Below are 23,399 nucleotides of genomic sequence, written 5' to 3'. Positions count from 1 at the left end.
GACAAATGTTAAAATGGGATGGTGGTTTTGGGGTAAGTTAGGGTTTTAACAAATATTGTTGGATATAGGGTTTGGGTTATCCAAAGATCCTATGGGAGGGAGTGTGCAATTGGGGTTTGTTGATGGGGTTATTTTGATGACCAGACTTACCCAAGAATGTTAGGTATGGTATGGGTTGTTGGGGATTTTCAAGAATCTTAATTCTTGATCTTGCCTTCTTCTCTCTTTCTTCATCCTTTCTTTCCTTCTTTGTTCTTCTTTACTTTCTTTTCTGGTTTTTCTTTCTTTCCAGCTACTGCTGCAATATTCAAGAAAGCAAGAAGAGGGTGGAATGGAGAGGGGGAGCTGCAGAAAGGTTGTTGCAGGGTACGGGAGGGGTATCATATGCTTTAAACAACCTAAGGGGTATTTTGGTCCTTCCAGGTTAAAAATTTTAAATAAGTTAATGGTGGGGGAGAACTTTAGTTGCTATGGGACCCAGACGTAATTTATTGCACCAAAGGGACCCAACACTAGTTTATGTTTTACTAAGAGGACCCACGTGTACATTATTTTATTTTATTATTTTTTTTAAGGTGGTGGGGTAGGGGAGGGAGTACCCAAACTTGGGAGAGACCTTTTTTGGAGGAGGGGGGGGAGGGAGGGAGTGGTGGGAGACCAAGACCCACTGGAGATGGAGGAGACGGGTGGATTTTGGAGTGTGGGAATTAGGGGCTAAATGGGGCCCAAAGAAGTTATAAAGCACGCTTGAAGAGTGCCATGGGTCCAACGTGAAGGAAATAAAAGCCCATATGAGACAAACTTGAATGGGGTAGAGAGGGCTAAGGATGAAGGAGGAGGGGGTGCTTCCTCCAAACCCATGACGGGTCGGGAGCATGTGAATTGTCCATCGGATTTCAAGAGGTAGGAAAAGACTCTGTTGAACTTAACTGCATTCAACTTCAAGGAGATCTACGTATGAGTTTAAGTTGGCTCACTATATGATAGTCTTAGATCCTACAAATGCTAAGACCACCTTCCGATTTGGGGGTGGTAGATGGATGGTTGGTTTCCTTACCTTTCCATAAGAAAGAACAAAAGATAGATTTTAAGGATTTGGCATCGGTTTTATAGAGAAAGACCTTTGTACCAATAGAGGTAGGAACACTGAAGAACTTATTTGAGTGTGCAGTCCTACTAGTGAAGGAAAGGAGTTTGTGTTTTTAGAGTTGGAGTCTCTTCCGAATAAGGTGCGACATAATGGTGTAGCGGTGGATAGTGAGCCTAGCAAGGACAAAGGGAACGTAGGTAATTGGGAAGTACCAAGGGAAAATCCAATGAGTTGGAGAAGGTTGGTATTGGTGGAGTCTAACACACCCCCAAGGAAGATGTTTCATTTCTCAAAATTGATATGCAAGCCAGAGAGGTTTGAAGTGTTGGAGAGAGGAAAGGATGGAAAAGATGGAGGGGGAGGCCTTTGAGAGGATCATCACCATAGGTGAGGTGAGTGAAGTTGAGGGACTTGCACTCAAGGTTTGAAATTTCGCTAATTTTTGTCGTCTCGTCGGTACCAAGATGACCAAAATACTGAAATTTTGGCGATAGTTGGCCGAAATTTTGGAATGTTTCAGCCAGATTACGACCCTCATCTCGGGGGGTATTTGGGGTCATTTTGGCCTTGTTTTTATGTTTAGCCTAATTTGTGGCCAAGAAACACACTGAGAATATTATTTTTGCTTGAAACCTAACCCAAAGTAGTGTTATTGATCAACAGATGCTTGGCTGTACGCGGGTGAAAGTGGAAGTCTAGAACATGAATTTTAACCAATGTAAATATGCAAATGATACAAGAGAATACAACGATCTTCATTAAAATGCAAGAAAAAAGACAACTAAAATTCAATATACATGTATACAAACTATAAAACTAGTCAAGTAAAATTGTGCAACCATACAATAAAATTAGAAATAAGAATAACCTTAGCTATGCTGCTGCATACTGTGATATGGTGGCTCTACCATCTCAATACCAAGATGAGTGCATCGGTGGATCCATCCCCTGACTCGGGAACAAGTCTGTTTGTATTATCTTTTTGTCTAACCATTGAACATAGATATCTGATGGCATGTTCCCCCTACGGTTGTTGATGTAGTCGACAACTGTAGCTCTTCAAGTCTTGTCATCCACATACTTAATAGATCCTATATGAGGGAATGTGCTATAGGGATATGGAAGAGGGGATCGCCTTGGTGGTGGTGGATGCCTTTCAAAGATGAACTCCGCAACTGACTCTCCTTCGATCCATAATCTCTATTAACTAGAAGGGATACCATAATGTCCATAATCGGGAGGGACACCATAAAGTCCATAACTGTAAGCCCAAAAGTAGACATGGAGCCTCTGAACTCATCCAAGCTCATGGATCCAATTGAGCCTACCAAGCTGCCCACATCCATAAGATGGTAAGACCTATATATAATGAAGTGTCATCCTCATATCCATGTAGATGTTTCTTCCCCTTCCCCATCCTGTTCCGGCTGTAGATAGTAGGACGTCCATGGTGTGCTTCCCCACCGTGACGGAGATGGTTGGGAACAGACTTGACACTTCAAATCCCTATGTAACAAGGTGACACCTCCTATGACCCACCCTATGCTTGTGCCTGCTATCCACCTCCCCCTTCATCTGTGGTGCTCTAAGCCCTCCCCCTTGCCTCTGCTGTGCTTATTAACCATGCACCCCCACGATCCACCTTGCTTCTGACTCCCACTCCTTGCCATGATGGTTGTTGCATAAAAACTGATTTCATTAGTCATTGCACAACATCAAAATATTTTTCTTAGACAAAGAAACAATTATGTACTTAGCTAGTAATTTTTCCTTCGCCCATATATTTTTAAAAACCTTTTTTTTCAAATCTTTTCGGCAAGCTGCCTATCCCAAAAATGGTGATGAAACCATATGGACAACACTTCAAAAACACATAAAGAGCCATTCCAGCAAAATTATGTTCCACCAAATTTTAATACCTTGCTTGCACTTTGGGGTAGGGGAGATGAGGTGCTCGTTAGTTTTAGATTGAATGTTCCTAGATAAAACTTCAAAGGCTAGGGAGAAGAGGAAAGGAGAAGGAGGGCAACCTTCTTAGATCCCCACAAAGGGAAGATGCTGGCAGGGGAGCCATTGGTGATGATCAAGAAGAACTAGGTGGAGATGTAGACTGGATCGAATGGACAATGAGGGCTTCAAATGTGGCTTTATTGTAGTTTATTGAGGCTTGGGCTATGCTGGGAAGGTTTTTGCTAGTGACGGAGATGCTTAATATATAATGGCTTGGAGACCTCAAATAGGTTGGTTAGGTTAGATTTCAGAGTCAATGGCCAATGGTTTCAAGGGACTTTTGAGTATGGGTTGGAAGTGGGGAGATATTAGGTAATTCTTTTAAGATGGGTTTGGGGGATTAAATGGCCTCAAAATTTTGTGAAACATGGATCTAATCTAGAGCTTGTTGTGTAGCTGATGCTCACCTAGTTTCATAAAGTTTTGAAAAATTCCACGTAATGAAGAATGTTAATTTTAGGTTGTGCAAGAACTAGGGTTTGGCTGGATAGAATTGGCTATAACTTGGATTGGAGGTAGGGGAGATGTTTGTTGATGCATGTATGAAGTTTGAATGGATCTTGATGGAGGGTAGAAAGTTATGAGGTTTCTTGATTACGGATGGAAAAAGGGATTGAACCAGGTAATTGGGGATAAAAGAAATTAAAGTAGATTAGAAAATGGTGGATGGGGTATGCTCGGCCAATACCTGGATGGGAAGCCTTGTAGATGCTTGGAGTTTGAGTGGCATGGAATTTGAAGGCTGTTACTTAAGCTTGAAAGTGTATGAACTTTGCAGTAAAAATTTATGCTACAGAACTAAAATATCAGTGACTTCTGGATAGCTGGGACTTTAAACAATTACAGTGAGTAAACTATAAATATTAGAGCAAATTGCATTGGCACCCCAAAATGGAGGCCTTAAAGGCACGACACCCCACTTTATGTTTAAAAAACATAAAAGACCCCAAAATTGGATTTTCATTGGATTTATTTGTCCAATTTTCACTGAAAACAGTTAAATCAGTGTTTATTTTGTTTCAATTCCAAAAATATCCCTATAACAAACAGTGTCGGAACGGTTTTCAGTGATAAATTGGATAAATATATCTAATGAAATTCAATTTTGGGGTCTCTGTGTTTTTAAACCTAAAGTGGGGTGTTTGTGCTTTAAAGCCTCTATTTTGGGGTGCCGGTGCAATTTGCTCTAAATATTAAAGCAGGTCAAAGTTTCTTGACCACTGCCAGCAGGGAAAATTTTTTCACAGTTAACAGTTTGTACATAATGATCGTAGTTGGTGAACATGCCAGTCACCTATACAAGTGCCAATAAAAGTAATATGAGCTAGGTGCTCTTCAACTTGCTTATCTCAGTGATTATTGGCAAGATTAGACAATAATTGTCAAAAAACTTCACTTTTCCAGTATCCTGTGCAGTGTATGTTACATTAATGGAAGCTTTGATTTGCAGACTGGAGCAATGAGACTTGGTCAGGAGGCTTTTGTTCTATCTCAGACTATTGACTCCAGATCCATAGCTTTTTTGTCTCAATCTTTAAATGAAGGCAAGGATGTAAGAGTCAAATCTGTGCTATCTGCTGATTCCATGTCCTGTTCATTATGAAGTTTTTCTTTTCATCCTAATGCTGCATATTTCTTCTTCTTTTGGACAACAGAATCTTGAGATCCCCATTGTGAGCTATTCAAGACGAGGACAAGTTATGGAACTCAACGCAACGGTCCAATCCAAGGCTTTATCGGATTACAACTTGAAGCTTATAAAGGAATTTTCACCATTTGATGAGTATTTTATTGGTGTAAAATCAGGGTTATTTAGTGAAAAGGGAACTGGAACGCAAATATACATATGGAATCTGGAAAAGTGGGGTTCAGAATATTGTTTGGAATGGCAGACTGGAGGAATTGACAATTCCTCTTGTGACCCTGGTGACATATTAATTCGATCTAGACGGATCAGGTCACGTCCAGGGCAAATCAGCCAAAAGGTTAGTCATCATGTTCTTATTTTCCCAAACAAATTTTGTAGGAAAACAGTGTCTTGGTGCAACCCCCTCCCTGGTTGCTCACACCTACAGAATTAAAAAAAACAGATTTTCTTCCTACTTCTTGGGTTTTGCTTATTGTCCTGCTTTTATCCTGGAATATCAGCTGTCAGAATTGCTGAAGTGAGTAGTCCCATAACTTGTGGGACAAATTACTAGATAACAAATCACACCGGACAGAATCATGGTGATATAAAAATAAAAGAAACGGGACAGAATGCAAAGCTTTCAACACTTGACAACCTGCACATGGATGTGGCTGTAAATCAAATCGAATAAGGTTGAGGTCCCGCTGAATATATGCTCTGAAGGTGCAGTTGATCCAGTGGTTTGAATATGTAGAAGCTGACAAGATTAACTTAGGAAAACAGAAAATAGAAAGTTTTGGGAAGAGCAACTAACATCAGAGTAGCACTCCTAACTCCAGCAATGGATTATATTTGGGTCATGATTCACGACCCAAACCCAGAGTTAAGATCCTTAGTTTTCCAGTCTTGCAATTATACTCCATAGAGTTTCAATCAGTTCTATTCCAATAGTATAAAATCCTCATAATCATGTAAAGAAAACCTCAACAACTTGATTCATAAACATAGCCTTAGACTGACCCACACCCGGAACAAGATGAAATGGGTCCAGTTTGAGTCATTGGACTAGTTGAATATTAAGAATTTATTTTTATTTAGGTAATAATATATTTTTATGTCAATTTTGGAAAGTAGATACATTTAAGAGTTAATTGGAATCTTTATTTTCTTGTTAAAGTTTGTCTTTTAGTTTAATGGGCTTCCTCTGTCAGTTGGATTTTCTTCTTACAAATTGTTTGTAATAGGTTGATTTCAAAATGGGAAAATGTGATTTGAGTTTATGATAAGCTGCAAGAAAGTGGTTTGAGGTGGCGCGGCCATTTTCGATGGAACCCTTTAAATGCCTCTGTACAGAGGAGTGATTTAATCTTAGATCAAAAGAATTATAAGAGCTAGGGCAGACCCAAAATAACCTTAGATGTTGTGAGAAAGGTATGCATGGCTCAGGCCTTGTATCTAGTATGGCCTCGAACAGAACTGATTGGAGGGCAAGAATCCATGTAGCCGACCCCATTTAGTTGGGACAAGGCTTATTGTTGTTGTTGTATAAATCATGTCTGTTCATCAGAATCTCCAACCCCACTATATTGACCTCCAACATTGATAGAATATAAAAATAACAGAATTTGCTGCAAATCCCAATAAGGTAGAAGTGTAGAACTGGCACAGTTACATAAAATTATAACAATAATGACAACATCACCCTTATTCCTGCTTAATGGGGTTGGCTATTTGGATCCTAACAAAATGAGCTAGGGGATACTGAGTTCTATGAGCTGGTCCTCCATCCCCTCTCCTAAATCTTAGGGGCTTCAGAATTCACTGATTTCAGGGCTAAATTTTACTAGGCTACTCAAATTCATTTGGAATGTCCCTTTAAAGTGGACACTGTCTGGGTCAATTGGGCCTACTTCTACCTTTTTTAGGACCTATTACATCTGGAGAGTCAGATGCCTGGGAATTCCTTTTGGGTTTGGAGGTAACTTCTCTCCCTTTTGCCACCTGTTTTTTTCTTCCCCACGTCTTAAGTGATCTCAGCTTGGTTTATATTAACTTTTGGTTGGACCCTTGGCTCCTTTTGGTGTTGTAGTTGTAGATTGAGTAGGATTAGCTATGGGCCAGACTTCCAATATCTCAATTCAAAAAGATAGGTTTTAGAGTTTCTTTACTTTGGATAATTGATTGGGATATGCAAGAAAATAGGTTATAGTAGTTTATGGGATGAAACTTGGAGAGATCTTAGGTAGTGATATATGGGGGTGATCCTTAGAGTTTGGGACAGTTTTAATGGACAGTTAGTTTAGATTTGAGTCATGAGATTTGCGGCTTTTGGTGAGTATGGACAACAAGAAAAAAAGGGAAATGGGGTTGGAAATTAGAAGACTTGTGGTTGTGGATAGTATGACTTATTGTTGTTGAAGATATTCTTGAACAACGGTAATGGAAGAAACTCTTGGGAAAGGAGATTGAAGGGGAGACAAGATATCAGAAAAGGATGCATTGCTCAACAACACCAAAAGTTACAGAAGTCAAATTCATCAATCAAATCACCTAATTGGAGTGGGATGTATCACATATATATAAACCTTCAAAAAGTTCCTAATTTGACTCACAAAAGGAATTCTATCTAACTATTAAGTATTTTAAACATTGATTTAAATATTGAGTTTTACTACTAATCCTATGTACTAGCATTGGCCTCGCTTTACAAGCATTTAATTAGGCCCATTACATCAAGAAACCCAAAAAAGAGCCTAATTTCCTACAGAACCAACGGGCCAAAATAAAGTATTCTATGGCCAAATTGACCTACATGGAAAGTTTGAACAGCATTACTTGTGCTGTGCAGTCTGTGACACATCCATCCCTGAAGATACCCTAATCTCCTCCTCCTTCTCCCTCAAGTCTTGGTCCCCTTTCTTTCCTTTCCCTCTGGGTGTTGCTCAGATTTGGGCCTCGCTTTCCATAGTAGGCCTACATTTCTGAATCATTTGGCTAACCTCCACAGTGGTTCTTTTAGCACTTCCTCCACTTGGAACCTGTGTCCAACCTTGGTCCCTTGACACTAGTGGGTTTAGTTCACTTGTCACATTCTCTGTTTTGCCTTCACTATTTGGAGTACCTTACTCCTTCACTTCCGAACCCAATTGTTTCTCTTCCATCGTCATAGTCCTGTCTCTTCACATTGTATCTTATGCTGGAATGGGGCTAAAGACATTAGCTATTTGTTTTGATAATGGTACATATGGAGTGTCTAGTAAAGTTGTAACTAGGAACAGGTAATTACTGATAGTAAAATTAGTAGGGACCTTATGACATGAGACTACTTCAGAAGGAGTTAAAGAAATATGCTGTTTTAGTTGTAACATTGTAAACTAGGAAACAGTAATTACTAACAGTAAAATTAGTGGGGACCTTATGACATGAGACTACTTCAGAAGAACTTATAAAAATATGCTGGTTTAGTTCTGCCACCTCTTGGAAACTTTTGTGACAGTAATTGCATTTTGTTTCTTTTATCACCTTTAATTAGCGCTCCGTCCAATGATGCAGTGTCATCTCTCCATCACCTAGGCAGTTTGCTTTTGGCTGTGACTTTTTTCTGTCACTGGTTTAAATTATTTGACTTGTTTATTGTTGCATGAATGAAACATTTAATTACTTGTTGAAGAATTTTTATTGTTATTGTTTGGCAGCACTAAAACAAATGTGTATCTATAAGTATTGTTACCCTATCCCGTATATTTTTAATTATATTTAATACCTTCTGTTTTTCTATCCATTTAAATATTAGCATAGCATAACAAAATTCAAGATGGTATGCATTGATCAGCTCCTAAGGACATGGTCAACATGCAGAATATCCTTTCATGTTTTCCGTTAATTTTCGGACCAACAATTAGTATTTTTCCTTTTTTTCAAAAGAAATTTATGAAGTAATTATGAGCAGAACACTTCTTATGACAAGAGGCGTAGATCTGCCAATGGTGTGTATGGTTAATTGATCCCCATACAATTTTTATAACCTGTACTATTTTTAGATTTTTTAAATGTAGGATAATCAATTTTTTTGGAGCAGAACAATAAATAAATTTTAAACAGTGGAAATAAAAATTTGACACCATAAAGGATCAGCCTATGGTGTTTACATACTTAAAATAAATTAAAATCTAACTTGTATTTATCACACACACACACACATTGAAAAAAAAAGCTTGAAAGTTAAACTTGGGAGCTTTGTTGAAGTGATTTCATGTGTGGCTTCATAGGGCCCACATGAACTACCATGTGAGGACTACCACATAACCATTCTTCCTTTTAACTGCATAAGTGAAATTTCTGTAATTTTTATGTTAGTTCATTTTGTGGTTTCCAGGTACCAATAGATTATTCACTCCGCTCTTACTTGGAGGTTATTTTCCTGGATCCTCGAATGAAGATATCTGTTCAAGGTTCATTGGTAATTTATTCTATTTCTTCATCCCACAAGGACTATTGCTGCTTATGGAGGATGATTTAATTGATTTATCTAGGTTTAATCTCTACTTTATTGACTACTTCAATAGGTTAAAAGTCGACCCTTGGCAAGATCATTGAATAAGACTTCTGTTGTAGAAGATACACTCCTGGGAAAGCCTGTTAAATTGACTCTAGGCCGCAGTCAGCTGGAATGGGAGCAATTGAATTGTGGAATGTTCTTGTACTGGCATGGTCGCTTAATTGAGGTATATTTGTAAGTGTAGCTCTTCCCCCACACCCTCCCAGGGGAAACTTACTTTACTCCACTGTTGCACCTTCAGGTCTCAATTTTTATTAATTATTCAATCTGCCTTTTGCAAGCTAGAGAGGCTTTGTTTATAGCCCTACATGAATGAAGTCACACTAGGACTCAAACATAGAAAGTGATTTGAACTAGGACTCTCATTCCAACAAGGATTCTCTCATAACTCAACCTAGAATGATCCAAATTACGGAATAAGAATAGATTTAGACTCCTTGATAGAAATGGACTTCACTAACACACTGTTTATTTGAAGAGTTTGAAGTGGGGTGGGAAAAAGTAAACTTTTCCACATAATTCCAAAATATGGGTTTCTTTGTTTAGATGGGGTGGGATAATGGGAAGAAAATCCTCCATGATTTAAGGATTGGGACTTTGTGAGAAAGGAAGGGGAATGGAAAAAAGAAACATTATTTTATTTATCATGGGACCCACATTTTCAACTTTTCCACAAAATCCTTTCATTTTCTTTTCGGTTCCCTCACCCCATTATCAGTGGGTCCTACATGTTTGTCTTTTCCTCCCCTTTTTCTCTTGCCAACAAGCGGTTCCTAAAGGAATCTCTCTAATTGGGACTCCTACCTTAACTTGGACTCTTCAATAACTTGATAAAGGCAAATTGAAACTCAAAAATAAAAGTAGATTTCTGATCCTACTAACGTTCTGGACCCAGTTGAAGGAATCGTTCTCTAATTAGTACACCTAGCTAGACTAGGACTTTTTCATAACTTAGCAGACCAGGATTCAAATAACAAAATAAAATTAGATGTGGACTCCCAAAGTTATTCTATGTTCATCTAGGCTTAATGGGACTCCAAAAAGGAAGGCATAATAGCCAATATACCCCTGGACAAGATCCGTCTTCTTGGAGGGGCTGCTGGAGAAGGGCTTCTGTTGGTTGGGGGGGGGGCATCTGGTTACATCATATAGTTCTAGGCTTATTCTAAACAAAGCATCTCCTCTGAAAACTGTTGCTTTATTTATTTATTTGTTGGGGGGGGGGTTGTATAAGGCCATAGAATTAAAGAAACTACCTTATAATTAATAAATTTCCAACATAACTAAAAAGATTCCCTCCTCTAGCGAAGAGAATATTCGTACAACTTAATTTATACCCAAAATACTCAAATTGAACTACTGGTTCAATTATAAGCTATGAATAAAAACTAAGTACGAAATATTAATGCTACTTGTTTTGCTTGCAGTTGTAGGTTTACATCTGCATAAACACAGTTTATTATCAAGCCTTCAATCTCAGTGCCCAACTCGCTCCCTTAATAAAGCTGTTATTTTTTAAATTTTATTTTATTGCTGAATGTGTGTTGTTGACTTATAGTAACATTTGAAGATGTACCGAGATTCCATTTAATATCCAAGATATTGCCGAGATTTCTCTGTGATCTAAGTTATCTAACCAGGGTATACCCCAAGATGTTACCTAGGCAACACACATTCTTTTTTCTGAGGTATCCAAGATGATTGAGATGTTTGAGATCTCGAATGAGTTGTGGTAGTCTAGAGTTTCAGATGCCAATCTCATTGGTTCTCGAACTTTGAAGCCGTTAACGTTACTACGTGTTTGTAGAACTAATTCTCAAATGTGATAAATGCCATTTGGGTGTTTGTCAAAATTGTGCCATAAAACATTTATATTACCCGGTTCATTTAGAAAAGAAAAATCATTCAAGAAACAGATTGGGGCAACACATATGGCATGTGCTCCGTTTCTCCTCCCCCCCCCCACCCCAAAAAAAAACCCTAGAAATAATTTTTGGTTGTTACCATAGAGACCCTAAGGACACATTTTGTAACACTCTCAGAGAACAGTTGTGGCATTCTTTTGTTCTCAGAGAACGGACGAACAGGTCATAGGTGTCTCTGAAAATGATTTTTTTTAAAGTTGTTGAAGAGCACACAAGTGAAAGTAGTCTATCGGGGAAACTGGAAGTAGATCAAATGGTTCCAATGGTGGAGGTCTCTCAAGACCAACCTCACTGCCATCCCTGCTTGCAAGCCCCCTTCACCTTTGTCTCCTACCCCACGCCCTTGCTCGAAAACTAGAATCTCAGATTGAGGGCCAATTTTGAAATATTTTCAGAATGGGTTTATCAAATGCCCATTTCTAAAGGAAGAATGGTCCCAGAAATAGGATCTGTACACAAGCACTGGTCTCCTAGAATGAAAACGCTACCAAACACATACGAGTTACTGTAGAAACACAAATTTGAAGTTGAATTAGTTGGGAACTTAAATAGGAAAGTCAGGTAGAACCCCATTCTAAAATGGTTCACAATCGAGGGTTGGATTTGAAGTGTATTTGAAAAAACTCAGCTCTGAAAATAGAACAGGACAGAGTTCAGATATCTTTTTGTTAGTAGAAGTTAAACTGAAACGAGGGACATGCCCTGATTTGAAGGCCTCTTTAGTTATGGCCTTTAATGCTCCAAAAATTGGTCTTATCTCACACCTTAGGGCTGAGTTTGTTTGCAAAGGTGGGGTGGGAAAAAAGGGGTGGAAAAAAAAACATGTGGGTCCTACATGTAGTGGGGTAAGGGAGAAGAAAAGGAAAGGAAAGGGTTTTGTGGAAAAGTGATGGGGTGGGTCCCACTTTTAATTTTTCCCAACTTTCCCTCAAAATCCCACCAAATATGTGGGGTTTTAAAATAGCATTGGGTGGAAAAGTTGAACTGCCACATCAGCAGACAAGGTTCCTTGATTCAAGGAACCTTGTCTCCCACTTTCCCACCCCAAGCAACCAAACACTCTACCATTTTGGTTTAGGAGTAAGATTTACACATTTTTCAAGAATTTTCCCACCCCTTTTTTCCCACCCCACCTTTATTCCAGCCAACAAACGCAGCCTAGGTGTCTTGATGACAGAAACTGCTGATCTGCAGATAATAACAATCAGAGATAAAGTGAACTTTAACTCAATCTGTCAGGTCATATCAATATGTAATTATGTATAAGTCTCTTTTCACTGATACAATTATGGTAGCAAGAAAATTCAGAACATGGATGAATATTAGGAAGTTAGGAAGTTAGGAACATAATATTACGAATTACAGTAGATTGGTGGTGCATAGTTTAACTCAAATTAATGAATCAATCAAGGCACATTGATGAATACAACCAGTACCTTAACTGCTGAGGGGAAAAAATAGCATAGAGATAGAAGAAATTGCTGTGGCTTGCTTCCCATGGATTAGAACCCTATTATTCGAAGGTTCACACGCATGGCCGAGACGTACAGCTACATCAAAAGATCCTTGAACATTGAATCTCAATAAATCGTATCAGGAGATTATGGAAGCAAATCCTAAGCTGACACTAAAATCAAATCTTTTTGCTAATTACAAAGCATAAGTGGAAAAAAGAATCCTAATCCTAATAGGAAAACATCTTGTACACCTATATACATTTTGCCATATTTTAGGCCAGAGGACCCTTTACAGGGAAGGTTCATGGGATCTTAGGCCTAAAACACACATAGCTTATTTCAGATAAAATAAGCCATTTAGGTTACTTGATCGCATCTGCATGCCTGTTTCACAATGAGCTAACTGGTTTAAACTCAGAAATAGTTTATATAATCAATGATACGTGCTCAATCTTCAAGGGCCTGTTCACTACATTTTATTGACTTACCAAATTATATGCCAGTCAAATGTTGCACCTTATTCTCTAGTCCCATAATCTAATAGAAAAATTGTTTACTTTGAAACACAAATGCTAATGTAATCCTAGATTGGTAGGAAATTAACTAGGAGCCAATATCTAGGATCTGGGGTTAAACTGATAAGCTCATGTAGGTTAAAAAAAGGTCTTAGTTTAAAACTAGGCTAGCGGCCCAGGGCTTGGTGTAACCTAGAGAGGTAAGTCATGTTGATGTAGAGGATTCTGTCATTGAACGCATGGTGCTTTGTTGATTGTGGATTGTCGTTGAAATTGGGATACGAGGGTTTTGTTTCCGGGATTTTGACATAATTCAGTGCTGATAATTGAAAAGATTCTCCCCAAGCAAACCAGCCTATCTGTGGCTTACTGTCTACTTGGTGGTTTGAGACATTTGGTTGTGAATTCCAACTTGTAAACATATATGTGCGAGGTCAATCAATAATCCAAGACTCATGCTCACATAATCTATTCGACAAATCCACGTCAACTATATGTATTGAATAAATAATTATGAGTTGTGGAGGACTCAAGATGCTTCTGAAAAAAAAAAAAACTCATTTTCTATCCTTGAACATTTGAAATTTCCTGAATGTGCCTCGTTTTATTTCTTTTTGGTCTTCAGAGTTACCCGTTTCCTTTAAAAGTTTCAATTTAAGTTATTATTTTTTGTTAGTAGCTGACTTTCCTCCCCTTTTTTTAGTTAGATTGATTCTTGAATCTGATTCTCTTTAATTTCTTTTTTCCCCCTAAATTTTGTTAATAACCATTCTTCTCATACTTTTTTCTCCCTTCTTCTAATAGGCCTACAAGAGAGTTGGTGGCATGGCTTATAATGCGGACATGGGTCGTGGAGTTATCGGAGTTATAGATGTTACAAATCTAATGGTAAGGGAGCTATTGTAAATTGTAAACAGGGAAATATGTTTTTGTTGTCATTCATTTCTTATTTTATTTTGCCAGTCTAATAGTGAACAATATCGTCAAAAATGGCGTAAACTCAGATGTTCTGAACATAGCTGTCAAGTTGCTAGGCGATCCAAGGCATTTGAGGTTCTTCATAAGTGCTTAGCAGCGAGGTGCTTAGGTGGTATACATCGTGTTCCAGCGTTATTTTATTAGTTTATATATAACTTACATCTATGACTAATTGTTGTAACCCTAAATCGGGGGTAGTCTACAGGATCAATCCAAGCGAACCAGCAGTAATACCTTGCAATAATGTTGTAGGGAATTATTGGGGGTTGTTAGGGTGTGGGAATAGGGCTAATGTGACTCGGGCATGTCTTAGTGGTTAGGATTTAATAGAATTGAAGTCTAAACCTTGCTGTAGTTTACATTTCAGAGCTGATCTTTCAGTCTACTAGGGGAAAAGCTAGGTTTTACATTTTTTAGAGTTTCCAGGGTCTGTGGGTGTTTTAGGGAGGGGAATGAGGACAAGGTTTGGCCAGTAGGGTCAGGGTTAGGATTTTAGGAATTCAAATCTAAATTCTGTTGTTTCTAGAATTTGGATTCAATTTCAGGATTCTGGGGTATTAATTTCTCAATTTTATGGTTTCTAAGGGTGACTACGGTTAGGTTTAAGGTCAACTGTAAAGGAGTTGGGGATGATGATTCTAGAAGGAAATTTTATTTGGATGAAGGGTTTGGAAGATCTATGTGAAAGAAGGCTGGGGTTTTTATGGTTTTTGTGAATTAAGGGCAGCAAAGGAATTAGGGTTTGGTTGGTCTGGTTGGCCTGAAATTAAGAGGGAACACTAGGGTTAGGGGGATGAGGTTTTTAAAGTTTGGGTCAGAACTAACGGTTAGATTGCTGTAGATTTGAACTTGAGTTTTAGATCTTAGAAGAGTCCAAATTCCATTCCAAGAAATTAGAAAAAGGATATGGGGCTCTGGGTTTAGAGGAAGAAGGGAGTTCAGTCTTTCTAGGGTTAGGTGGGGGTGGGTTGGACTATGTTTAGGACCGAAAGCTAGGTGAGGGGAGGGGAAAGAGGTCTCCTAAAGGGATTAGGATTGGGAGAACTAGGGTTTTGGCATTTTGGGGGGGAGAAGTTGACTCCACAGGCAAGGTGAAGGGAAATAAAAGAGAGGAAAAAGCAAAGAGGCAGGGATAGGGTAGGGGTTTATTAAACATACTTGAAGAAGAGAATGGGAGCTTGAGGACTTGAAATTGCAGAAATACAAACTCAACAGCCTCAAGTTTCTCTATCTTGGGAAAACCCACTACTCTAATGGTTGCACCTTCAAATCCTCCCATTTTATTAATCATCAAATCTGTCTTTTACAAGCCACAGAGGCTTTATTTGTAGCCTTACAGGAATGAATTCACACTAGGACTCAAGACTTAGAAGGTGATCCTCATTAGGACTCTAATTGGAATAAAGACACTCGTCCCAAGGATTCTGTCATAACTCAACCTAGAATAATCCAAATTACAAAATAAGAGTAATATAGACCTCTTGTTAGAAGTGATTGTCCGTAAGGGAATCCTTCTCTATTTGGGACTCTTCAATAACTTGACAAAGACAAATTGGAACTAAAAAATGAAAGTAGATTTGGGATCCTACTAACATTCTGGACCCATCAAAAGGATTTTTTTTTAAATTTTTTTTATTTAGGACTCCTAGCTAGACTAGGACATTTTCATAACTTAACCAACAAGGACTCAAATAACGAAATAAAAGTAGATGTGGACTCCCAAAATTATTCTACATTCAATTATACTCACTAGGACTCCAAAAAGGGAAGGCAAAGTGACCAATTTGCCAGGTTCAGCATCCCTGGAAGGTCCACAGGAAAACGGCTTCTCCTTGGGGGGGGGGGGGTTTCCATCTGGTTACATTGCTAAGAGTCTAATTGCATAACAAATTGCATTATCTGTCCCCCCCCCCCCTCTTTTTTTGGGTTTTAAAAACATCAGTGTATAGAAAGAATTTTAAATATAAAGAAAACAAAAGGACTATTAAAAGATGTAAGCACTTTACTATTTTTGTAATACTAAGTTGCTGACATTCATTTCCCCCTCTTGTCTAAGATTATTTAATGTTCTACAATTCAACAATGATGTGCTACAATTCAACAACAATGACAACAGTAAATGGGGTTGGCTACGTGGATCCTTCCAATCAAACTCTATTTAGTATGCTAGAATATGTACCTTGTATCATTTACGTGTTAAACCACATCAAGTCATCGAAAAATTAATAATGGAAGACAAAAATAACTAGAATATGTACCTTGTATCATTTAAGTGTTAAACTGCATCAAGTCATCGAAAATTGAATAATGGAAGACAAAAATAACTAGAATATGTACCTTGTATCATTTAAGTGTTAAACCGCATCAAGTCATCGAAAAATGAATAATGGAAGACAAAAATAACTAGAATATGTACCTTGTATCATTTAAGTGTTAAACCGCATCAAGTCGTCGAAAAATGAATAATGGAAGACAAAAATAACTGAAAAAGCAAGCTATTGGAAGCATTAAAGAATCAAAGCATGCATTGGTTTATATATTCTTGGAATTGGTCATTTTTATGTATACATAGCTCACATTTGGATTATACTGTTTTTAGAAAAATATTATCTTATCTGTATGTAATTAGACTACTCTTTAGAGGATATTCTTGCTCTCTAAAAAAATTGATTGGTCAAATTGTTTTGTTTTAACATAAGACTTCTTTATATTATGTATATCACAAATCTAGCTCTCCAACAAATCCAAGAATTTATAAATTTTATTTATGAGTTATTTTCTGGTTAAACCTTTTTTGGCATCGGGAAATAAATTAATATTTTTCCCTACTTAAGGATTATGTTAGGTGTGGATAAGCTATTAACAATGAAGATCTCTTGAAGATTAATTGATTTTGGAGCAGTGAACTAGAGTCATCAGCTAGGTTAGGGTTGGGTTTTCCTGAAAAGGACTCAACAACTAATCAGGGTTTAGGAGATGGGATATGAGATATGGTCTGGGATTTGGATTTAGGGTGGCCGAAACTAGGAGTGGTGTTGGGTGTGATTTCAACTGTTGGCTTTGCCTTGCAATTTTCTGCCTTTGAAATGTTCCCTAGAGATGGATAGGGAATTTGAATTCAGATGGTTGGATCAAAATTTGTGGGAAGCAATCAAGCTATTGGAAGCATGAAACAATCAAAGCTTACATTGGTTTGTATATTCTTGGAATTGGTCCTTTTTTTTTTTTTGGATGAATAAATAATATATTAAAAACAACAAACAACACAACAGGAAAATAGTACAAAGGAACTTAGAATGAGGGAGGAGCAAGAAGCTCAAGAGGGGGGTGGGATGAGAGAGCAGCTGAAAACCCCGAAAACTAACAATTAACCTATTTCTGGGATTGTTGGCAACAGGGGGATGGGGGAGGGATAAAAATCTAGAAGAAACATCAAAGTAGATGGCTTTCCAAATCAAGTCTAAGGATCGAGATTTGGAAGTCCATCTTCTAAGGTTGCACTCCCACCAAATGTGATGGATAGCGGCACTAAAGACTAGCTTGCCAAGGCGATCGCAAATGAAGTGACTGGCAAAATTCCTCGAGATCCATGACCAATCATGAACAAACACGTGTGAACATCTCAAGCGGGACCAAATGGATGCAAGGGCTCTATTCCAAAGAGGGCGGGAGAAGAAAAGGTGGTCAATGTCCTTTGAACCACTCCAACAAAGGATGCAACTAGGGTTGGCAAGGATGTGGCGGCTGATGAGGAAAGAATGGGTAGGGAGAGCATGGTTGAGAGCTCTCCAAAGGGTGAGGGAATGTTGCCATTGAACCAAACCAAATGGGTCGAGGGAACAAGGGGATGGGGGGAGTGGAGAAGGTTCCAACTTCCAAGCAGAGGAAGTGGAAAAGGATTTGGATGGCAAAGGGGACCAAATGGTGGTATCTCAGGACATGTTTGTTGATAGGCGAGAGAGAATTCCAGACAAGCGAGAGACTGGGGTGGGGGAGAGGGGACCAAGCCTCGAGGGATATGAAGGAATCAAGGGTGGCAGTCTTAGGGATGCGGGTCTCATAGATTGCGCGGGGGCCAAGAAGGGAAAAGAGAATGCCCAACGGATGCCAGGGGTCAAGCCAGAAAAGGGTAGTGGAACCAAGCGAGACATGAATAGAGATGGCGGATAGAGCTTGAGGCCAAAGGAGAAGAATCTTTCTCCAGATCCAAGAAGTTGGAGGGGCAAGAAGCAGTCCAAATAGAATCCTGTTTGAGAAGGTAAGAATCGACGCAGGAGACCCAGATGGAGTCATGCTTGGAAGCAATCTTCCAAATGAGCTTGAGGAGACATGCCATGTTAATGTCAAGGATGCGACGGAAGCCAAGGCCACCCTCAGCTTTGGGACGACAAACCTCCACCCAGGAGATGGGATGAAGGAATCTGGAAGCTTCTTGACCTTTCCATAGGAAAGCACAGAAGAGAGACTCCATGGACCGGATGATGGATTTGGGGATAGAGAAGATGCTGCTCCAATATAGGTAAGTGGATTGGAGGACAGATTGAATAAGCACCACTCTCCCAGCAAAGGATAAATGCTTTTCTTTCCAAAGTTGAAGCTTTTTCCTAATATGGTCAAGCATGGGGGCACAATGGTGGCGGGAGAGCCTACCGGGGATGAGAGGGAGCCCAAGTTAAGTCACAGGAAAGGAGCTAGGACTGAATCTAGATACCTGCAGAAGAGAGGCCCGAGTAGAGTTCGAGACACCGGAGAGAAGAGGGTGGATTTGCTGAGGTTGACACGGAGGCCGGAAAGAGATTCAAAGGAGAAGAGGGAGGTAAGAATGGTGGAAATGGACTGAAGGTTAGCTTTGGAGAAGATCATGAGATCGTCCGCAAAAGCAAGGTGGGTGAGATTTGCGGATCTACACTTGGGAATGGGAGAGATAAGGAGCTGGTCCGTGTTCGATTGGAGGATACGGGAGAGGACCTCGAGAGCCAGGGTGAACAGGTAGGTGGAGAGAAGGCAGCCTTGGCGGATTCCCACCTTGGAGGGAAAATAGCCAATAGGGGAGCCATTTGTGATGGTGGAGAAGTAAGGGGTGGAGATGCAGATTTCAACCTAGTGGACAAAAGCTGAAGAGAATCCCATAGCAGAGAGGACCTTGCTAATGAAATCCCAACGGATGGAATCAAAGGCCTTGTGAAGGTCCACTTTTAGAAGAGCCGTAGGGGAGTGGGAAGCTCTATCAAAACCTCGAACAATTTCGCGCAAAGGAGAATATTGTCCAAGATGCTACGACCCGAAATGAAAGCAGATTGGTTAGGGCTCACAAGAGAAGGAATAACCTTCTTGATACGGTTGGCGAGGATTTTGTAAATGAATTTGATTCAAAGCAGATTGGTTAGGGCTCACAAGAGAAGCACATTTTGTTTTTACTTAATACTGTTCCTTTGAAAAATATTATCTCATCAGTATGTAATTAGACTAGAATATTCTTGCTCTCTGAAAAATTGACTGGTCAAATGGTTTTGTTTTTACATAAGAGTTTTTATATTATGTAGAGCACAAATCCAGCTCTCCAACAAATCCAAGATTTCATAAATAAATTATTTTCTGGTCAAACCTTATTTGGCATCGAAAAATAAATGAATATTTTGCCCTACTTTAGGATTATGTCAGGTTTGGGTAAGCTATAACACTATAACAGTGAAGTTCTCTTGAAGATTGATTGATTTTAGAGCAGTGAACTAGAATCAGCAGCAAGGTTAGGGTTGGGTTTTCCTGAAAAGGACTCAAGAACTAATGGGGGTTTAGGATATGAGATATGGTCTGGAATTTGGATCTAGTGAGGTTGGAACTAGGAGTGGTATCGGGTTATGGTTGAGTGTGATTTCAACTGTTGGCTTTGCCTAGCAATTTTCTACCTTTGAAATGTTCCCTAGAGATGGATAGGGAATTTGAGTTCAGATGGTTGGATCAAAATTTTTGGGAAATTCTGAATAATGCTGAGAGATGTTTTGGGTGTTAGTAGTTTGGTGTTTAAAGATCTAGGAGAAGAAGATGAGAACAGTTGTACTATATACCAAAGCTCCAAGGAAAAGCAATTATGAAAATTAAATTAGTATGATTTTGACAATATATACCTTGTTTCATCAAAGATTTAGACACATCATTCAAACATACAACTAGAAGACAGACTAACTGAGCAAGCAATCCATTGGAATTTTGAACCAGTTGTTGAATTTTTTAGATTTCAGAAGTATGTCGTCTCTAGAATGTTTAGAAATTTCAGTTATTGAAAAATTTTGGTTTTTGTTCTTGATTTTGGGGTTGACTTTCTTTTTATTTATAATTTGATTGTTTAACTATTTTTTGTTGGATTCAAATAAGGATGGTAATTGTTCAGTTATGAATAATATCTTGAGTAAACATTCTCTTAAATGATAATAAGTGTAAATAAAACCCATAGTGTTCTTTACCAATAAGGCGGCCATTGCCTATATGATGCCTTGACGACTATGGGGGGGGGGGGGTTGAGAGGCCATTTAACCATTCACATATGCACTATCGCTATCTCGCAGTAGTTATATATGATCACAAACTGTTCTGAAAATGACAAAAAGTTGATCTCTCTTGCGTCTAGACATGCTTGTGCACGCTTGCACATGCACTCATTTCTTGTCTATGTGGAATTGCTATTTGAAAATTTGAATTACTGGTATAGACATCAAAACCCTATTATTTAGTCCCCTTAATCAACAATCAGTTGACCTTCATGATAATGATGATAGTATCACTATTATTTTTGAAAGATATTTTTATCACTTTCTGTTCAATTAATATTCTAAATGCCTCCTTTTTTCCACTGGCGCAGAATGATGGAAATGGTCATGTGTGGGTACATAACAACAAACAAGGTTTCCAGGACTGTGAACCTTATGCTGAATTAGAGCAGTGGCTGGGAATCCAGTCTAACATATATTGGGATGCAAACTTTGATACACTTGAAGTGGTACAATACCTAAGTTCCTCATTGATACCATTTCTTTTTGTTTGTGTCTTTTGCATCAGTGGAGCATGATGTTTAAGAGCCTCTCTCTTAATATGGATCTGTGTTGCTTTACAATTTTTATCCTTCTACTTGTTTTCATTTTCTTCGTTTTAAGAGAGCAGGTGTGCTGAACTATTTTTTATTTAACTAGAAAAACTGGATCTTTGTGTTATATTTAATAATTAATTTGACACACGATTTACATGTTCCTATCTCAGTAACTAAATGCTGTTGCTTCTGTCAATTATCCAGAAAAAGAGAGATGCCAAATACAAACCTGATCATGAGTGGGTGCAGTGTGACAAATGTAGAAAATGGAGGATCTTGCCATCTGGCTTTGACACCAAAAAATTACCACAACAATGGTACCAACTTTCATGCTCACATTTAATTAGTTGTTCCATCTTATTGATGGATTTTAGTCTACTATATGTTCTCCCACCATGGTTTTATTGCTAGTTCTCATTCTCAGTATTGTTGGGATTTGAGCTCTGCTTGTTATTACATTAAAAGACAACTATGGCATGTTAGAATCAAGCATTGAAATTTTGTTTCGTTTTGGTTTTTCAGTCAGAACAAGTCATCTGAAATAGTGAAATTTCAGTAAGGTTTTGCTGAAACATGGAATATTTCTGTATGGGTTTTATGCTAAATTAAGGCTTTAAACTTGTTGGGGACCCTTCTTTAGGCTATATTAACACATTTAACTGATCGTATTGCAAATAGTTGCCTTAGTTGGAGTTTTGGTTTGCATCCTTGATTGGCTTTGTATGTGGTTTATTGTTAGATGATCAACTAGGAATCAGTTTTTTGAGGATCTCAAATCAGAAGGTTAGTTGATTGAAGTACGTAAAAAGAATGGGGTGTTCAAGGATAAGAAGATGAAGAATTGCAGTTGGGGATAATTCAACTTAGTGTTGTCTTAGGCACTTAAGCAATCACTTTTTTGACATTTTATACCCAAACTTTTTTTTTTTTTTTTTGGAATTTTTATAACATTAGATTTTATTCTACAAGACCATATATACAACTATGATAATTATTTATTTCGGCTTCTAGAATCATTAGATGGATAATTATTTGGAATAATCAAATCTATTAATTTATCAATGCAGTTGAAAAATCAGTAAAAAAAAAGGGAGACGTTAAATTCCTATTCGGATTCAAGAATTATTTGTTTACTTGAAAAAATGTCGGATTAAAAAAAATCCGATGTTTAAGCTTGTGCAACAAACCAACAATTGTATATATTCTAAACCACATCATGCTTATTTTTTTCTCTACAATAAAAATATTTTCACCTTAATGTATAAAATGAGCATTTAAAATTTTGGAATATAAAGGATTTTCAGTGTTCTTAGATAATTTGTTAGGATCAAATAATTCTACAAAACCATATACTAAAATAATAATTATTCATTTCAGATTCAGAATCATATGTTATAATGTCATCACATTATGTAGCTAATTGCTATTGTATACTTGTATTATGATGAGATGAACTATATATATATATATAATAATACTTGTAGATAATACTTCTTTAGCTTATAGTAAAACTATATTAGTTTTTGTATACTATATGTCATATAAAATAGTTGTATTCAAACAATGTGCCCTAACCACGTTAGTCAACGTATTGTCGCTAGGCGCGCTTTTTTGCCTAGGTGCTTAAGTGGTGCCCCAACTGTTTTTGTTGCCTTGACAAAATGCTCAAAATTATACCAAAAAGATAAAGGAAAACAATTATATATTTTCTTTATGGACTGATTGGTTGACGTAGGACCAATACAGGTAAGAAAAACTCAAAACACGTCCTTTAAACCTGCTGGAAATCACCGCATATACCACCAAAAACCACCCACCACAAAAAAAAAAAAAAAAAAAAAAGAAAAAGAAAGGAAGAAGAAGAAGAAGAAGAAAGAAAGAAAGGGGGTTAACCATGTAGCCAGTAGAGGGAAATTCCCTTACCCATCTTCTTCTTTGATCTGTAGATTCTTCACAGGAAATCCACCGAATCCATTGCTTCCAAAACTGAGTTCTAGGCTCCTACCCTTGAAATCTAACTACCCCTGGGTTTGATTAATTTCTCCCCTTTTATTTCTCCTATAATACCACCGCACCCACCCCCACCCATTTCTGCAACATACTGAGCGTTGAACATCCTTTCATTTTCTTCTTGCGACCCTGACTGCTCCTTCCT

At 38.1% G+C, this 23,399-nt stretch overlaps 1 protein-coding gene across 4 annotated transcripts in view; it reads left to right on the top strand.

Moving 5' to 3' along the window:
• Positions 1-23,399, top strand: part of LOC149015029 (uncharacterized) — a 53,389-nt gene that overhangs the window by 21,822 nt on the left and 8,168 nt on the right. For 3 of the 4 annotated variants that reach the window (XM_089154610.1, XM_089154609.1, XM_089154607.1), the window contains 7 exons: positions 4,551-4,652; positions 4,756-5,085; positions 9,106-9,189; positions 9,296-9,454; positions 13,990-14,073; positions 21,020-21,157; positions 21,449-21,561. In XM_089154610.1, coding sequence (XP_089010736.1) covers positions 4,551-4,652; positions 4,756-5,085; positions 9,106-9,189; positions 9,296-9,454; positions 13,990-14,073; positions 21,020-21,157; positions 21,449-21,561 — 1,010 coding nt within the window. The remainder of the gene's footprint in view (positions 1-4,550; positions 4,653-4,755; positions 5,086-9,105; positions 9,190-9,295; positions 9,455-13,989; positions 14,074-21,019; positions 21,158-21,448; positions 21,562-23,399) is intronic. The other variant, XM_089154611.1, reaches the window with a different exon arrangement.

This window comes from Hakea prostrata, chromosome 5 (genome assembly GCF_041222555.1).
Source record: "Hakea prostrata isolate BN-2017 chromosome 5, UWA_Hpros_2, whole genome shotgun sequence".
NCBI lineage: Eukaryota > Viridiplantae > Streptophyta > Magnoliopsida > Proteales > Proteaceae > Hakea > Hakea prostrata.
Note: the sequence above shows the minus strand (reverse complement) of the source record. Positions and strands in the feature narration are given on the sequence as shown.